Here is an 18,215-nt window from a genome sequence, read left to right as displayed (position 1 = left end):
TTGAAAGCAAAGGTTGGTTGTTGCTTGTGCTTGTCTGGATGGAGGGTAGAGGGGTGTGTGTGAGTGCATGTGGAAACTAGCCTGCTGTACAAAGGTGAAATATACATTGGTTGCTCTATTCACCACTGGAATGTGGTATTCAATAGGTTGTCCAAAAAAGGAATGTGACCCTTGGGTTGAAATAGGCTTTGCACCCCTGTCTTATGCTCTCCTTGTGGCTGTGCCGGAGGAGGAAAAGGAAGAGCATGAGCCCAAGACTTCTCCACGTAACGATAAACTCTTAGGAGGAGACTCTTGAGAGTCCCATGGACTGCAAAAAGATCAAACTTATCCATCCTTAAAGAAATCAGCCTTGAGTGCTCACTGGAAGGGCAGATCCTGAAGTTGAGGCTCCAGTACTTTGGCCACCTCATGAGAAGAGAAGACTCCCTGGAAAAGACCCTGATGTTGGGAAAGATGGAGGGCACAAGGAGAAGGGGACGACAGAGGATGAGATGGTTGGACAGTGTTCTCAAAGCGACTGGTATGAGTTTGGCCAAACTGCGGGAGGCAGTGGAGGATAGGGGTGCCTGGTGTGCTCTGGTCTATGGGGTCACGAAGAGTCGGACACGACTGAACAACAACAACAGCTTTGTGCTACTTCAGTCATTCATAGAATTATAGAATTGCAGAGTTGGACGGGATCATCTAGTTCAGCCACCTTCAATGCAGGAATCTTTTTGCCAACATGGGGCTCGAACCCGTGATCCTGAGATTAAGAGTCTCATGCTCTACTGACTGAGCTATCCCAGCAGTCACTCATGATTTTACCACACTCCAGTATAATCTGCTCCATTTATTTATAAAATTTATAAAACTATAATTTAAATATTTTTTTCCAGCTTTACTCTTGTTCCTTGTACGATAAGACAACAGTGACAGCTAACCATCATCTCAATTAGTACATCTCAGTTAGAACCTTCTCTCCTCCTTCAGTACAAGGTCCCCGGGTGGGTTACATTATTTTAGAAATACTATATATATATATATATATATATATATATATATATATATATACACACATATATATATTGCTACAGAGAATGCCCTCTCCTCTGTTGCCACCACCCAACCTTCTGAGGCAGTGGAACTGCCAAGAGGGCTTCTCTGTTAAGCTTAACATCCAAGAGGGTCTGTATGGAACGAGGCAGTTTTTCAGATATTTGGGAGCAAGTCGCTTAGAACTTCAAACGTTAATGTGACCATCTTAAACTGGGCCCAGAAATGAACTGGCAACCAGTGCAGCCTTTTTAATAGGAATTCTAAGTGGAACCCCAGCCAGTATATCTCCTGCTGCATTTTGGTCCAGCTGAAGTTTCTTGCTATGACCTTTCCAGCAGCAGCAGCCACCGCCAAGAAGAACAACAGCATTTCTTGGTAGGAAACGGGAATGTTTTGTCCCCATCATATATAGTGAAGGGGGTTACACCAAGAGGAACTTGACAGCTCAGTGAGGCCAGGACCCTTCGCAAACTACAGCTCCCAGGATTCTTTGGGAGAAGCCATGGCTGTTAAAAGTGGTACAAAGTGCTTCAAATGAATGCCAAGAATGTGAGTTCAAGAGGACTTCCCTAAACTGGTGGGAGGGTCCTGGTGTAAAAGGGGCACAATCTCCACTTGCTCCTACCCAAAGCCCAACTTTGCATTCACATTTGATTCAATTACATTTGCACTTGATATTCTTCTTAAAATAAACCTTTCGAAAGAAAAAAAAACATTGTTTGGCAGCTAACTTGGCTGAGATGTAGTGCTATGGAATGGAAGCTCCAGCCTTCATTATTTTTCCAGAAAACTGCATATAGTTTGTGGAATGTTTACCAACTGCGCCTCAAAAAGGAGAGAAGAAGAAAACTGCCATGCTCAACTGTTTGTTGTGTCAAATGCAAAGCACATGTCACTGTCCTGGCTGCCCCGCTGCATGTACTCTGCACAGCAAATACTTCAAGTGGTGGAGAAAATTGCAACATATGCTTGGGTTAACAGAAGGTCATTTGACGCAGCCATTGAGTGGTCAGTTCCAAAATCTCTGATCAAGTTCCCAGTGTGTTTCACAAGGGGGTAACCGTTGTGGCAGGGGAAGCATACTCACAAATATACCAATTGCCAGCAGTAGTTAAAATGAATGAGTTTCATCCACTTTCATTCCCATCCTTTCTCCACCTTGTCCATAAAATTGGGTGTTCAAGTAACATTGCTTTCAAGATGGGGAGGGGGGAGTAAAGGGGAAGGTAGGGGAGAGAGTATTTCAAACCCTGTTACTGATACATTAAGTGCTATTTAAAGTAAAGAATGCGTCTTGAAAATGGAACTCTCTGGCTTTAGTTGCCTCAGTTATAAATAAGTGTTTCTTCGACTTCAGAATAGATATTTTATATTATTTTGACAAGGCATCTTATGTATTAAATGCACAGAAATGGATTAGGTGTCTGCTAGTGTGCAAATGGGTCGGGTGTCCTAATTTTTAATGTTAAAGGTTATCGTTCTCCTGGAGAATTGAATCACCCTGTATATTATAGGTTTAGAATTAATTTGCAATCTCACGCTAAACGCAGCAAGTAGAACAAATCCTGGACAATGTCTTTGCTTAGCCGTTCTCCCTCTTGCTTGGGGCCATGAGAGCCTGATTTGAATAGAATACATACCTGCAGCAGCTGTGAGCCATGTAAATGCTGTAAAGAGCAGATAATGTACTTTATTTATTTGTTTCTTTGTTTTTATTTAATTGTATTTTGAAGCGGTTTTTCTAGGCAAGCCCATCCAAAGTGGCTTACAACATTTAAAGCACAGTGACTGAATAATAGACTAATTTTAATCATCATCATCATCATCATCATCCCATAAATATTAAAACAACAGTACCAACTATAAAATAACAGTACCAACTATTTTAACTGGATGGTTAATATAAAGAGATGACATTTTCAGAGCCTTCTGAGATCCCTGTAGCAGATCAATATGACTCAGATCTGAAGGGAGAGCGTTCCTAAACTGTGGGGCCACCTTGGAGAAAGCCCATTCTCTCATGGTCACCTCCTTCACTTACCTAGGAGGATGGCTACTTGAGGATGGTCTCTGAAGCTGGTACCAATGCATGGGGCAAGATTATGCAGGCACAGGCAATCCAACAGATAACTTGGGCCCAAACTAAGGCTTTAAAGGTCAAGTGCAGTGCTTTAAAATGGACCCAGTTAGCAGCATTTTACATTGGACCTGGACATGAAACTGGCATAAGAATGGTGTCACCATGTCTCCATTGGGATTCCATTTTCAAGCCCCTTGAAGTTCCTGAACCCTCATCAAAGGCAGCCCCCATAAAGTGTAATACAGTCATCTAATATGGATGTGGCCAGGGCATGGATTGGTGTGGCCAGGTCAGACCTCTTCGGATAGAATCGCATCTGACATACCAGCCCAAGCTGTTAAAAAGGCATTCTTGGCAGCTAATGCTACCTGGACTTTCCCAGTCGGTACTGAATCCTAGAGCCCTCCTAAAATGCATCCTTGTTCTTTAATAGGGGGGTGAGGTGTCCCACACAATACAAACTGCAAACCTTCACAAAGGTGCACAACCTAACTAATCGCGGCTGAACTCCTAATGAAACAGGTGCAGCTTAAACCTAGTCGCAACACAAGCTGTGCAATGCTAAGCACACTTACTAAAAGAAACCCAAAGTTTGCTGAATTCAGCACAGCTAATAAGGCTTCTTGCGACATGTTTTGTCAGACGTCGTTGCTCCCTTTGGAGTTCAGAGTGGCCTCTTGCCCCTGAAGGCTTGTGCCATAATAAATCTGTTGGCATTTAAGATGTGCTTGTATGTGTGCTTGCTAGAGAGTTTGATGGAGGGCACTGCACCTGTCTCAAGTGGCAGTGAAGGGTGTAGAGGAAAATTTGGAAGTAGTGCAAAGTGGAACGCCACCAAATGTTGGTAAAGGCGAAGTCGCCGGGTCCCTCTCACCTTTAGCACTCAAAGGAACATAAAAGTAGACTTGCCGATCAGGTGGATGGCTGTCTCGTGATTAGGAAAACTCTGTGTAAAGGGTTCATAAGGATTAATCACACCCTCCTAACCTGTCAGCAATTTCTTCACAGAGAAATTCTTCACAAAGTGGCACCAAACTAGAAATAGAAAGTTTGGTAGAATCTTGCCCAAGGGATTGCACTGGAAACTTTGTAACCTCTAGGGGAGAGGTAAAACACTGTTATTTATTAAAAGCAATTTAAGACACAGTAAATAAGTAGAAGGGCTTCCTTTTTGGTTGTAGAATGAGGTGGGTGCCAGACAGCTGATTTTAGGTGTCATGAAAGGACAGCAAACTTTTAGTAACTTCTATTGCTGTGGGGTTTTTTTTTCTACCATCAAGCATTATATAAAAAATTTAAATAAATGGATTAAATTAGTAATACATTTTTTCCCCTTCCACTGAAAGGCACTTATGTGGTCTCCTGTCTGAGATGCCAAAATAGCTTGGCCAGGCTTGGGTAGAATACATCATGACTTGAGAAGAAGGGTGCCATTTTCTGTTTCACCTCAGGCAACAAAATGTATTGGGCTATCCGTGTCACTTGCTTTCTAACATATATTGTCGGGGATCCAGATATTTTTTTTTGGGGGGGGGGAGTTGTCTGTAGCACTTGTTAACAACTCATCTACCCTCTGATGCTATTAGTAGTAACAATCTCTGAAACAGTATATTTCCAACATTGCAATAAGCTGTTGCCTTGCACATGAAATATTTGTATTTTTAACATCAGCCTGAAAGTTAGAATGAGGCTGAATGGGCTTCTTCCTGGTCTTAATACCAGGACCCTCAGGCATCCAACACTCTGTCTGCAGCTCCAGTTGTGTAATGGGATGGAGACATAATATACCGGTAACAGAAATTTCAGGAAGAAATAAGACTAAAAGCATTGCATTAGCCCTAGGTGAATACTGGTACATTCTTGGGAGGTTGGAGGCAGTGGGTACAACAGGTGAATGTGTATCTCTGAATGCCCCCCCCTCTTTTTTTGGTCAAAATTGTTTATAGAGCCAATTTGCAATTTTAGTTCTTAAATTGGGATACAAAGAGCACTAACGTTTAGGTGGCTTAATACAAGTGTGGCCCTGTCGTTTGGCAATGACATAGGTGACTGGCTTTCTCTGCAATAAATCCAGAACTGTCAGTTTGGTCCCCAGTCATTAGTTTAGGACAGTGAGCTACAACTATTTTAAATGCACTTGCTTCACATACATAGTTCATAGCACTGCATGTGCTTGGTTTTCTTGTTCTTTTTTTGGGGTCTAAGTTCAAGAACCTTGAATGGCTCTTGCTTGGGATGCAATCCTGCGCTGAGTTACATTTGACGTCGGTAGGTAGGTTTTGTTGCTGGGGCAGGACTGTAGCGCTTCTTGTTCCTAAGCCATTGATTTCCAAAGGGTGAAAATGGAAGGAAATGCAGGAAAGTAGTGATCTAAATCCATCTATGACTATTGCTCTCTATGGAGCTAGTGCACAAAGTGCAGACCTGTCCTCTTCTTGAAAGCACAGGAAATTATGTGGGCACATTTGCAGTAACTGAATCCCTTCCCCACCCTAGCATGTTCCTGTGGACATGTTGAGAGTGTAAGGCTGCAGAAAGAAGACTTTCTGCCAAATCTTGTTCCCTTGGGTTTAGAATGAAACAACCTGCAGTTGCTGTGTGGAAGGGAAGTGGCGTTTCACAAGAGGAGACTTGAATGTTCTGTATACTGGCTATTTCTCTGTGACGGAAGACCCCTGGCATAGACTACTGGTTTGTTTTGCCCTGAAACACACCCCCCTGTTCCCAATTCATTGTAAATGGAAATAAGTATGTTTCTAAAGAGCCACAAACAACGCAAGGATGTTCGCAATGTAACTGCAAATTTTAGCATTTACTTTCTAGTTTTGTTTCAATGGGGCAATAAACAACAGCTCTTGAGAGAAGATGTCTCTGGTCTTAGCCCTTTTGTGCAAAAAATATTGGTATCCTATGGCTGTTCCCACATTGAGGTCCCAATGGTAGCTTCATCATGTGTAGTAGTGGCAAATTTGAAGATTTAACTACCCAGTTGCCTTCTTACACTGTGATTACTACGTTTACCAGTTGTGAAATTTGTCTTCATGAACCCTGTTGTTGGGGCAATCTGGATCCAGTTTCATGGAATGGGAAAGTAGTTGCAAAAATAATCCTTACTTGACTAAATCAAAGCTATATACAAAGGTAAGAACATAGCTGACTCAGGAAGGGGTGTGTGTGTGTGTGTGTGTGTGTGTGTGTATGTATGTGTATGCTGGCCCCCAAGCCTCTGGCTAGGATATTTTGATGCATTTGCTTGCTACCATTTTATGTTGCTTAAATCTGCCAGCTCTCCGTTACTGTCTGAATAAGGATGAGTTTGCTTTAAGCTTTTCTCACTCCCTGCTGCCTTTCACACAATCCTCACTACAAATAGGGTGTTTTTTGTTTTGTTTTGTTTTGTTTGCTCGCAGGCGGATTTATTGAACTTTGACTTCAAGAGTTTATTTAAGGCCTATGCCTTTAAAATGGTAGTTCCACCCACAGGCTGCCTTTAAAAAGGGAAATCACTGTTGTGAGGTGGAGCTGAGGACCGCACTGCCAACAAAATTATAAGTAGTTGCTTCAGCTTGCTTGGGAACATCTGGAGTTTGGAGGATGATATATAGTAGTAGGTCTCTGTAACAATTTTAGAGATGTTGAAAGCCAGATTGAGTTACTGGTCTTAGCAGTTATATAGCTCCTAGGATCTTCTGTCTATGGAAAGGGATTAATCCTTCCTTTCTGCAGACTTGACGCTGCCACCCAGTGAAATATTTTTGTGAGCTTGTCTGTAATTTGGGCGAATCTCTACTTATCACCAGAGATAAGTAAGATGTTGTGATTATTTTTTGAAATCTAGCATAGCACTAGGCAGCAACTTGCAAGATATCTTTTCCTGCATAAAACCACAGAGAATTGGAATTCTTAAAGACGAGAAAATCGGTGAGTGGTAGCTGCTTGGGATTTTATATCATGTGTATCTCAAACTGCATACTTCAATTGAGGTAGAATATCAACCCATGATTTGGATAATTTTTTAAAAAGGAAGGTAATGATACTGTTTTATTCATTCTGTTTGCACTGATAATTCATATGGCAATGCTGTTTATATCCTGCCATGAAAGCATAGCTACCTCTTTGCAGGTGTTAAATCTTTTTTGAAGTCCTATCAAATGCAACAGTTCTGTATAACATTAAGATTACAATCTACCTCTTCTTGAAATTCATAGCTAGCCACCACTAATTTCAGAACTTCTGCTTATTTTAATATTCTTAACCTTGCACACATTTAAGGCATTTTGGATTTGGGTATTTTTTCTGAGAAAGAGCTTTATAAACTGTGTGTTTCCATGTATCTATCAGAAAAACTGAATTGTATTATAAATTGGTATTTTAAGCTTCCAGTGACATTTTGGTGAAAGTTAGATTTTGTGCAGAAAAAAATGCCTTCATGTTTGACATAGTAACTACTTCAATCTGTTTTATTACATTATCGCATGGAGCACAAAAGAGTACTTCTGAACTTTGAAGTGTGTATTTCTGCTGAACATGAGAATAGGATTTAGATCCACAGTGTTCTGAATCTGGGTAATCTTGAGCTTATCACCATGTCTTGATGCAGATGTGGAAAACCTGGGTACCTTACAGATGTTGGTACACTCTCATGGGGGGTAGGACCATAGTTCAGCAACCACTTTGTATACAGAAAGTCCCAGATCTAATCCTTGGCATCTCTGGATAGAGCAGGGAAAGACTGTTTTCTGGAACCTGGAGAGCTACTGCCAGTCACTGTAGAGCCAGTGCTAACCTAGAAGGACTCATAGTCTGACTTAGAAACATAAGAGTTGATATAAAACATCTTCCTATCAGCCTCAGCCACTGTGTCTGGGGATGAGATGGTGGGAGTTGTGGTCCAACAGCATCTGGGGGCCACCACCCACATTTGTATAAATGAGAATAAAACAAGTATTGCAAAAGGACACCATGAATTTGCAGTGTGGAGGAGGTCCAAGCTAACCACTTCAGCATTTGTCCCTGGACTTCTCACCCCATAGAAAAGAGGGGGATATCTAACTCTGGTTTTAGAAGTGAGGTAGTTGTTTTCTTGGAGATAAACTCTGAACTGGTGAGTGAGACAAGTTGGGGCTTCCTGGAAGAAATCAGAACATCCCAACACCAAAAGAAGGACCTGTAAATAAACCTATACAGCATGGAGTTGTTTCTTGAAGCAAGTCTAAGCAGCCTTCAGCTCTCCCAGATGCAGCAGATGCAGAATTTAGAGACTTGGTGTAAAGAAGGCTTGCTGGAGGACTAGCTGGAACTAGCCAAAGAGGTTTTACGAGGCAGATGATTTTTTTGAGATTGGATAGTTAAGCAATAAGTTTGCCCCAATAAGTTTTCAGTGTCTGGGATCAGGTTCTTATTATTGGTATACCTCTAAGAAGGATTAATGTCAAAACCCCATGAGTTATGGGGTCAAAGTCAACTTGGAAGTTTAAGTTACAAAGATGCTGTGAAGAAAGAGGGATTACTGACAGTTTGTCCAGCAGATCAGTCCTGCTGGTGTGGCATAATATACTTCAGTAAGTGACTTATTCAAGGTTTAAAGTTTAGATCTATAGTTTTGCATAGGGCACATTATATTGGCCTGGGTTCAGGGAGGAATAAAGAAGAGTTCCCTGCAGAATTGACTGTGGATGTGAGGAGTTTTGTAGGTTTGGCATATATAGAGATGATTGCAATGCAAGACAGGAGACCCTAGGAACCTGTTCACTGAGAGAGGGTTTGGAAGCTTCATATGATCTTGGTGGAAATATGCCTAGAGAACCTTTGAGAAGCAGTAGAAATTGCTACACACATTGAGTCTTTCTACATAGCATCTGGACCAAGAAAAATACTGTCAAGTAATATCCAAAGTGCTGCCAATTTGGTACTCTGGAATTGGTTCACATGTTAAAATTACCGTATTGGCCTGAATATAAGCCTCACTCCCCCCCCCCCCAATTCTTACCGTGAAAAGTTAAAGTGTGGCTTAAATTCGCGACCTTACAATATGGTAAGACATACGGTAAAATGGAACGGGTGTGAGTACCTGCGGAATTTTAAAGGTGTCGCTCATATTCGGATACGGCTTATATTTGGGCCAATACGGTAGATATTGGTACTTTCTGACTTCAGTGAACTAATTTATAAGGCATCAGAAATACTGATTTCCCAAAGGAGATACACAACTGAAAGCTCATCCAGAAACCACATTTGGGGTGGTGGTGGTGGTTAATGAAAATCCACAAACCCCACCACTGTCAGGAGTTGCTGCACTCTGCTCTAGGTGGTGAACCACTGCAACCTTTTTGGTTAAATGCCTTTTGGACTGATAACATGCACCCAATCTCATCATTGGATCTTTCTGGCCAGCCTTCCTTTTCCAGTTGACCCTGCCTTGAGCTACATGGTTAACCTGAGCTGTAACGTTTCTGTTCTTGCTCTTTGGTCCTGATTCTTGCAGTGTTCTGCAATTCTTGCCTTCTGATCGTCTTGACTCCTGACACATATTCCAGATCCTGCTTCTTCCATTATAAGCCTCCAAGCTATTACAGTTCATAAAAAAGACACCTGATTGTGAAACGTGGGCTGTGAACATGTTACTCTGAATCCATAGTCTCCAGCTGCTGATGTTAGCCAGAATCCATATTGATATCTGTCCTGTCACTTCTTATGAAATACTGCATTTTGATGTGTGTCCCCCTCCCAAGTAGCTTCAATCTGAATTGAGAAAAGGAATGACCTAGCTGCATTTTAAGCTTGCAATATCCCCGCCGCTACCTGATGGTGTCCACGAATGTGCCAGATTTTAAACAGATCTGGAAAAGTGCCACAAGTACAGGAAGTTAGCTCTTTGAAGCACGTGCCATTTAGTGGTTTTAAACCACTGTGGTTTGTGTGGGCGCTGCTGCAACTCACTGAACATAGGAGAAGGCCCTTTCTCCTTTGAACCAATATGGAAATAATTGACTTTAAGAGCTTCCAAGAGACTCTGGCATGCTTACAGCTGCAGTTACATAACTATCCTGTATTGTAACAGGCTTCAGCATAACACAGGCACTCAGCAGTCTGGCCTTGTGTACCAATTCTGATAACCACTATCGTATGGTGATTAAAATGCTGAGCTTAAACCAGGGGGAAGTGGGTGCAGGTGCCTATTTGCACCATGTTTGCTGCACAGTTAGCTTTCCCCCAGTTGCTTCTCTCAGCCTAGCCTGCCTCACACGGGGGTTGTGATAAAATGGGGAGCAACTCTCATATATAAGTTGCATTGAGCTCCTTGGAAGCAGGGTGGGATCCAAATTGGGGGGGGGGGGATGAATTACTTCCAAGGCCTTGGTGTCATTCTTTCTACAATGCCTCATGGCGGTTGCTGTTCCAGCAATTCAGTCTTGCTGTGGCTAACCTTTTTAATCATTTATGGAAAGCAGGCACTGTGTTTCTTTCTCCTTTTCATCTTCCCTTACACGTTTTAAAGGATATTTTTGAAACGAGATTGCCTACACTGAGGGGCTCTCCTGCCAGTGCCTGTCACCCTTTATCACTTTTAATATGTAGAAATTGCAACATATTTCTATCCAGCCTTCTCACGGTCCATAACATTGTTGGTACTCTATTATTGCAAACATGTGCTCAGAAGTAGGAGCTTTGATCTGTGACTGTTTGCTGAATTCAAGCACGGCGAGGGAGAAAGCTAAGTCACTCACTTGGCCATGTGTGGCATGTTAGGAAAGTTGTGGTGTGTGCTGCCTAATTCCAGGTCAGTGGCTGCTTGTGAATGTCTGGATTGCAACCTATGACTGCCATCAAAAGGACATTTGTTCTGTTGAAATCAATGGTGTTTAATTCCAGGTAAGTGTCTTTGGAGCCCACCTTGGTCATACATGTGCATATCAATCATAGTGGTGCTACTGTGCCTTTGCAACATTTTTTCTTCTATATTTATTACAGTAATTTATATCCCACAGAAAACTACTCAAGGCAGGTCTCAATTTTAAAATATGCACTGAAAAAATGCAAATAAAACACTGTTAAATATATTAAAATTACAGGAATTAAAGACATTATAGAAGAGGCAGTATTTAATTTAAAAAAAAACATGTCAGAATAAATCTCTTGCTTTTGTAAGTTATTATACAGCAATGTAATCTTGATGGAGGGGTGGAATTGCATGTGCCTCTTTTGTTTCTCACAAGATCTTTGCAATACCATACACTCAGGGTTTATGTGCAGCGGCTGGATTGTTTTGCGAGCTGCAGTGCCATACAGCAACTTTAAGCACTGCACCGACTGTTTGCCTTGTACTGGATAAAAGCAAACACATAGTTAAGAGATCATTTGCTTGGGTAAACTTCAGTTATCACTGCAGCTTGTGGGGAAACAATGTCTAAAGTTTGGCTTCCTGTGGCTGCATCCTGTACCCACTTACTGCATCAAACTCAATGGAAGTTACATTTGAGAAGGCATTTACAGTGGAACCCCGGGTTACATACCATCTGCCTTACAAACGCTTTGGGTAACGAGCTCCGCTAACCCGGAAATAGATGCTCCTGGTTGCGAACTTTGCCCCGGGATGCGAGCAGAAGTCATGCGCCGGCAGCAGGAGGCCCCATTAGCGAAAGTGTGCCTCATGTTAAGAACGCTTTTGGGTTAAGAATGGACCTCCGGAACGAATTAAGTTCGTAACCGGAGGTACCACTGTATAGCATTGCATAAGTTAGGAGAGTGTCCATTAGACCATAGAATCAGAGTTGGAAGGGACCTGCTTCAATGCAGTAAACTTTGGGGCTCAAACCCATGACCCTGAGATTAAGAGTCTCATGCTCTACCAACTGAGGTAGAATTACTGCTTTATTAAGGCCAACCTACTGATAACACAAATACAGGTCATCAATACAACTGATCAGAACGATATGCAACTGATGCATTTGAGAGACACAAGGAGTGTTTCTTTCCTAGCTCTCTTTAACAGTTCATTTGACTGTATTAGCTGGTGCAGGGCTTCACAGGCTATACTTACGGATGGAAGTAGGGAATGGGGAGAGGGAAAACATTCTAGACCTACCTTCCCCTCTAAGCAACTCTGTGGAAGTTGGGCAGGTGATGTGCCTACACAAGAAGCCACCTGGAAACTCTTCAGTTCATGTCTTGAGGTTCATGATGGAAGAAAGATGGGATGTAAATTAAAGTGTCTGGAGCACTGAACTGAGGAATGTGGGAGGAATGTGTTGTTTCTTTTTAACCCACTCCACACATCACATTCCTGCTTCATATGTGAACTCATGTCTACCATTGTTCTACCATGGTGTGTGTGACTTGGAGCCTCATTTCTGAAGCATAATACAGTGGAACCTCTACTTACCACCAGAATCTGTTCCAGCGACCCATCCTTTAGGCGAAACGGGTTGCTAGTAGAAGCGCCGTTGTGTGCATGTGCAGACGGCAGCAGCCGCCTCTGCACGTGCACGAATCGTGGCAAACCCAGTATTTACCTCCAGGTTTGCTGCTGTCGTGACTTGGATCGGGCCCAAGTAGAGGCAGTCGTAAGTAGAGGTTCTACTGTATTTGAATATGCTTTGCTATTCATCACTGATATTTGCTGTAGATACTATCCAAAAGCAGTCATTTACATACTTGCTGCAGACATTCAGGGTACACACTGCTGAAAACTACTGGTAGTTCCAGCTTTTCTTATGTAGCACTTGCTGGTTAAAATTTGACACTCTCAGTTCACAGAATCATCAAATTGTAGAGTTGGAAGGGACCCTGAGGATCATCTCATCTAGCCCCCTGCAGTGCAGGAATATGCAGCTGTCCCATACGGGGCTCAAACCTGCAACCATGCTATAACCAAGTGGGCCATCCAGAGGAATGTCAATAAAATGCCCTGATCCAGATACGGAGATCTGTATATGGTGGTAGGCTTCTATGTAATGCCTCCTGGAGCAGGAACTGCGTTGTGCATCGGGATGTGAGCGCTGTCTGTCAGAACAGCTTTTGTTTCCAGTGGATGCATTATCCTTGTCTTCCGGCCAGGTGTAAACAACATTTTTCCGGTGTATCTTTGAGCTTGGAATGCATAGCTCTAGTTGATTGAATCAATTGAACTGATCAAAACTTCCTCGTTAGATATGCCAAGTCACCAAACTGGCTCTGTGGGTATGTATATAACATATGCCCAGTTTCCACAGGGAAAGAAGCCGAAGTGACTTCGCCTTGCATGTATAATGGGAATGACTTAAACGAATAGCAAAGCTCCCCCCCCCTTTTGTTTGGCAAATAGGTGGGCACGCTCAGTGTCATCCAATCACCTGTGGCTGCTTTTCCTCCACCCCCTATGAGCAAGCAGCTCCACACAACCTCCCCGTTTCTACTTTTAAGGCAGATGTTTAAAATCAGTCTGAACCATTTGCTGCCTACGCTTACAGATACAGAAATCCATATAATCTGAACATTATTGCTGGGTGAGTAAAACGGGGGGCTGAAAGTAAACCTGTATCGAAGTAGAAGCTTTGCAGCTTGGAAAACCTTCACTGAATTGGTTTGTTGGCAGGAATTAGCATTTAAGCGTACAAACTATATTGGGAACTATATTGAATGCTTAAAAGAAAGATAGAAATGGGGTGTGGGGGGAGGATTTTCTTCCTCAGGGGAATGTCTGAAACTCTGATGGTGCTCTGCTTTTCGCAGTAAACACGTTAAGGATTGCACTGCTGGAATTTTGCAAAGATACTTAAGTCCAGCAGCATAGATGAAAACTGACAAATAATCTTCAAAAAGGTTTTAACATAATTGAGCATCTGGGGCTGTCTTTTCTCCTTCTCCTGTAGCTTAATGGGCAGCTGTTCTAAAGTGAGAAGGCTGGAAGGTTCAGGGAGGAGAATCCTTTGCTCTGGGATTCCCAGTGTGGCACCTGAGGACACCAGGACAGCCTCTGACACACACCCCACTTTCCTTGTGCCTGCCAAGGCCTGCTACTTCTCCCAATTTTGCATTTTAAAAATTGAGGGGGTTTGGGCTTTTCTTTTGGGGGGTGGCCTGCTTTTTTGTCTGTGTTCCGTTTGTTTGCAGTGTGTGCTTTGCCAGTTTTGCCTGGCAGGATTCTGACAGTCATCAGCTTTTCTTCTGTGAAATGGGTATTTTGGGGTACCAATGACAGTTTCTTAGATTTCCTAATGTGTCTCCAGGGCCCAAAAGGCTGGGATCTCCAGGCTTAGTTTCTAAAAACTTTTTTACAAGCTGCAACATGTGTGCCGTTGCTATCTTTCCTTCTTTTTCTTTTTTTAAAGTTAGAGGACAAGCCCTGGTGGCAAGTATTTTATGAGTTGGTTTATCAGAAATGGCAATCATATTATCAGCAGAACTTGCAATAGCAGTTGTATTTACAGTACCTGCAAAAGTATTGCCTTTCAAAAGCTGCAAAATGTGATACCCTTCCACACCTGCTGTGTTCAGAACAGATACCCGAGTACCAGGCATCAGAAATACAGTGGGCAGTCGGGTTGCGAACACGATCCGTGCGGGAGGCGCATTCACAACCTGCGCTGATGTGTCTGCGCACGCGCATGGCGCAATCCGATGCTTCTGTGCATGCGCAAAGCGTGATTACCGAAACCCGGAAGTAACCCATTCCAGTACTTCCGGGTTCGGCGCGTTCGTATCCTGAAAACGTGCAACCCGCAGTGAGCACAACCCAAGGTATGACTGTAACTGCATATTTGTTGTGACTGTTGTAGTAGCTTCATAGGACAAGAGAGAAATGCAGCTGCAGCCTTATAAGAGAGGGCAACTCTGCTGTGGGCTAGGGCTATCCTACTCTGGATAGCTGAATTAGCTAGAGCATGGTGTTGATAACACCAAGTTTGCAGGTTCAATCCCCACAAGGTTTTCAAGCTTTCTGAATCCACAGCTCCCTTAACCAGCTACATTCTTTTTGTGGCGCCCCGTAGGGCTCAGGAGCCCAGTTATGTCACCCCTTTCCTGTTCCCTCAGCCCCCCCTCTCCTTGGGAGTCCTCTGGGCAGCCGCTGCTGCCCCCCCCCCCCCCGGTTTCTGCGCTGCCCCCCTGTCCCCAAAAGAGGTGCCTCCTCGTACTGCCCCACAGGGGCCTGGGACTTGTCTATACATTCCCAACAGCAAGGGCTGGTGGGGTGGCTGGCTGGGCTCCCTCACCGGCTAGCTTGCTTACTCCAAAGCTGCCTCAGCTCCTGGCAGCCAGCACCCCCTGGCCAGCATGGGGAGCTTGTAGCCAGTGCTGCTGCAACAAACAGATTTGCAATCCTTTGGGAGGCAGAGACGCAAGAGGGCATGGGGGGAGGAGAGGGACAGAGGCCAGTGTTGTCCGCAGCACCCCTGACCATCATTCAAGGCGCCCCAGGGTGCTACAGCACACTGGTTGAAAACCACTGCCATATGGGATAGCTGCATATTCCTGCAATGCAGAGGTAGGTCTTGAGGATCCTCAGGTTCCTTCCAACAAGTCTATGATTCTATGGTTGTGAAGGTTCTGTGGATTATGGAACATAAATTGAAGGAAGTTAGAGGGCAGAGTTGGTTTGGGTTTTTTAGTTAAGATTTTGAAGGTTAGAGTAGAAACTCCTATCAAGATACATTAGCAGGGGTGGGAATGCATAGACTGGTGAGATTAAATTTATTGCAAGAGCAGAGGGAGCTCTCATGTGGCAGAGGCTAGTGGGTGTTGCAAGCTTTGTGTAATTTAGATTGGGTGCCTTTGGAACAGCAAAGTAAATGGTGCAATAAAACCTGTCCACAGAAAGCAGGAATAATTATGTATTTAAATGAATGAGTAACTACTAACATCCTAATTTTTGTGCAATACGGTATACTTTGGAAAAGCAGTAACAACTTGGATTTTAAGTTGTTAGCATTTAGTAGTAGTACAAGAATGTGTTGAACAACATTTTCAGAGTATACCACAGACATATGCAATAGAAAGGTGTTCTTCTATCATCAAACCGGTTCAATGGTTTTTAATTTCTGTTCATAATGCTTTGCAACAGATGCGGTTTGCTAATATATATAAATTTACTGATAGCACTTACATATTATTTGGATGGCTTTCAAACCATAGAATGTTAAAATACTATAATGATAACAGAATAAAAAGAGTAAACAAATAATGGATTAAAAATGGATTATATATAAAAAATCAACAGAAAGTGAAATAGCATAGTGACCTAGACAGTACAGTCATACCTCGAGTTACGCATGCTTCAGGATGTGTACGACACGGGTTACGAACGCGCCGAACCCGGAAGTAACGTCAAATGACGTCACGGGCATGCGCAGAAGTGCCGAATCGCGTCATGCACATGCTAAGATGTGGCGCTTCAGGTTAAGAATGTCACGGGTTACGAACGGGGCTCCGGAACGGGGCTCTGGAACGGATCCCGTTCGTAACCAGAGGTACCACTGTATTACTGATATAAAATTCAGAGGATTCATGATTTCACAATTTAAAAGTTTGAATTGGTTTGGTTTTTTTAAGTCTGTACCTGGTGCCTAAAATGAAATAAAGTTTATTCTACACCTTGGGACAGGAGCATATTTTAGCAGCAATTTGTGCAAAATTAATCGGACTCTGTATGTAGTCAGTGACTCTCTGCTGCAATGTCACGTCGGTGAGCATTGCTGTGCTATGCAGCTTTTTATCTGGTGGATGAAACAGTAATTTTCATTATATGTAAATTGTGGGTGGCATCTGAACAAGTCATGCATTGACTAGACCTATTGGAAATGGGACTTTTACCATCATTGATCTCATTGGATCTACTCTTGACTTAGTCAGATGCTACTCTGTGGCAAATTTGGAGGATCGCAAAATGCAGTAATCTCTCTCATTTTTCAGGTTCCTTTATCCAGAATGATAACCTGTGGACCAGCCTTCTCGTTCGCCCGGTGCCTCTTGCGGAGAAAAATCGTCACTGTGGACAGCCTTGAAGATAGCAAATTATGCCGCTGTTTATCCACCATGGACCTTATTGCCCTGGGAGTAGGAAGCACCCTCGGTGCTGGCGTTTACGTCCTCGCTGGAGAAGTTGCAAAAGCAAATTCTGGACCTAGCATTGTAGTTTCTTTCCTCATAGCAGCCTTGGCTTCCGTGATGGCAGGGCTTTGTTACGCAGAATTTGGCGCTCGCGTTCCAAAGACTGGCTCTGCCTACCTGTATACTTACGTCACTGTTGGCGAACTCTGGGCTTTTATCACAGGCTGGAATCTCATTTTGTCTTATGTCATAGGTGAGTTTGGAAGACCTCGGAGGCTCTTAAGGAAATGCCGACCACAGATTACTTGGCTTTTGTCTCCTGCCTGCTGTTCATAACTGGAGTAATCCTTCACTTTCATGCATAAATGTGCACAGAGAGAGAGGGAGAACACTTTTGGGGGGACATGCTCTAAATGTTCCTGACCTTTTGGTGGGTATTGGCAGCAGTGTGATTGGGACAATATCCAGCAGCCAGCAATATGAGAAGGGGATAGAATTGCAATGTTGAATGGGAGGTGAATGGCATATGGGCTGGAAAACAGTTCTTCAAGCACAAGAATAGGGTGTGGATCCCTGTAGTGGCTATGGAAACCAAAGGAAATGAACCATAGTCGTATTAGTTATTCCCTTGGTGTATGTGACTGAATTAAATACACCACTACACTACATGATGATTTGACTTTTCAGGAATTAATGAGCTCAGGGCAGTGTACGTTCTCACCTTCAGCATTTTCTTTTCAAAATTACCCTATGAGGTTGGTTGGGCTGATGTGACTGGCCCATTGTTAACCTATAAACTAAATGGCTAGTGGAGAATTGACCTCTGGCCTCCCAGGTCCCAACACTTTTTCTACTATGCCATACTTGTGCACAAGCCACGTGTAGATTCCAAAGATAAAATTATGCTCTCTGAGTGCAACATCAAACAATCCCCAATTTGCTTTTGATGACATGCCTCTCTTGACAAAGAGGACAAAGCCTTTGATGCCGCTGCAAACATCCAGCATATTTTCTAAATAGTGGTAGAGATAAAAAAAAAATGCAAATAATTTTTTTTTGCTAATCATAA

General features: G+C 43.0%; 1 protein-coding gene across 4 annotated transcripts in view; it reads left to right on the top strand.

Annotated features, from left to right (window-relative positions):
* SLC7A2 (solute carrier family 7 member 2) overlaps positions 1–18,215 on the top strand; it is a 44,662-nt gene that overhangs the window by 8,636 nt on the left and 17,811 nt on the right. For 2 of the 4 annotated variants that reach the window (XM_033160579.1, XM_033160576.1), the window contains exon 2: positions 17,009–17,399. In XM_033160579.1, coding sequence (XP_033016470.1) covers positions 17,024–17,399 — 376 coding nt within the window. In that variant the 5' untranslated portion in view covers positions 17,009–17,023. Of the gene's footprint in view, positions 1–6,575; positions 7,043–13,574; positions 13,606–17,008; positions 17,400–18,215 lie in introns of those variants that run through there. The other 2 variants (XM_033160578.1, XM_033160577.1) reach the window with 2 other exon arrangements.

This window comes from Lacerta agilis, chromosome 9 (genome assembly GCF_009819535.1).
Source record: "Lacerta agilis isolate rLacAgi1 chromosome 9, rLacAgi1.pri, whole genome shotgun sequence".
NCBI classification, from domain to species: domain Eukaryota; kingdom Metazoa; phylum Chordata; class Lepidosauria; order Squamata; family Lacertidae; genus Lacerta; species Lacerta agilis.
This window is presented reverse-complemented; position numbering and strand designations above follow the sequence as displayed.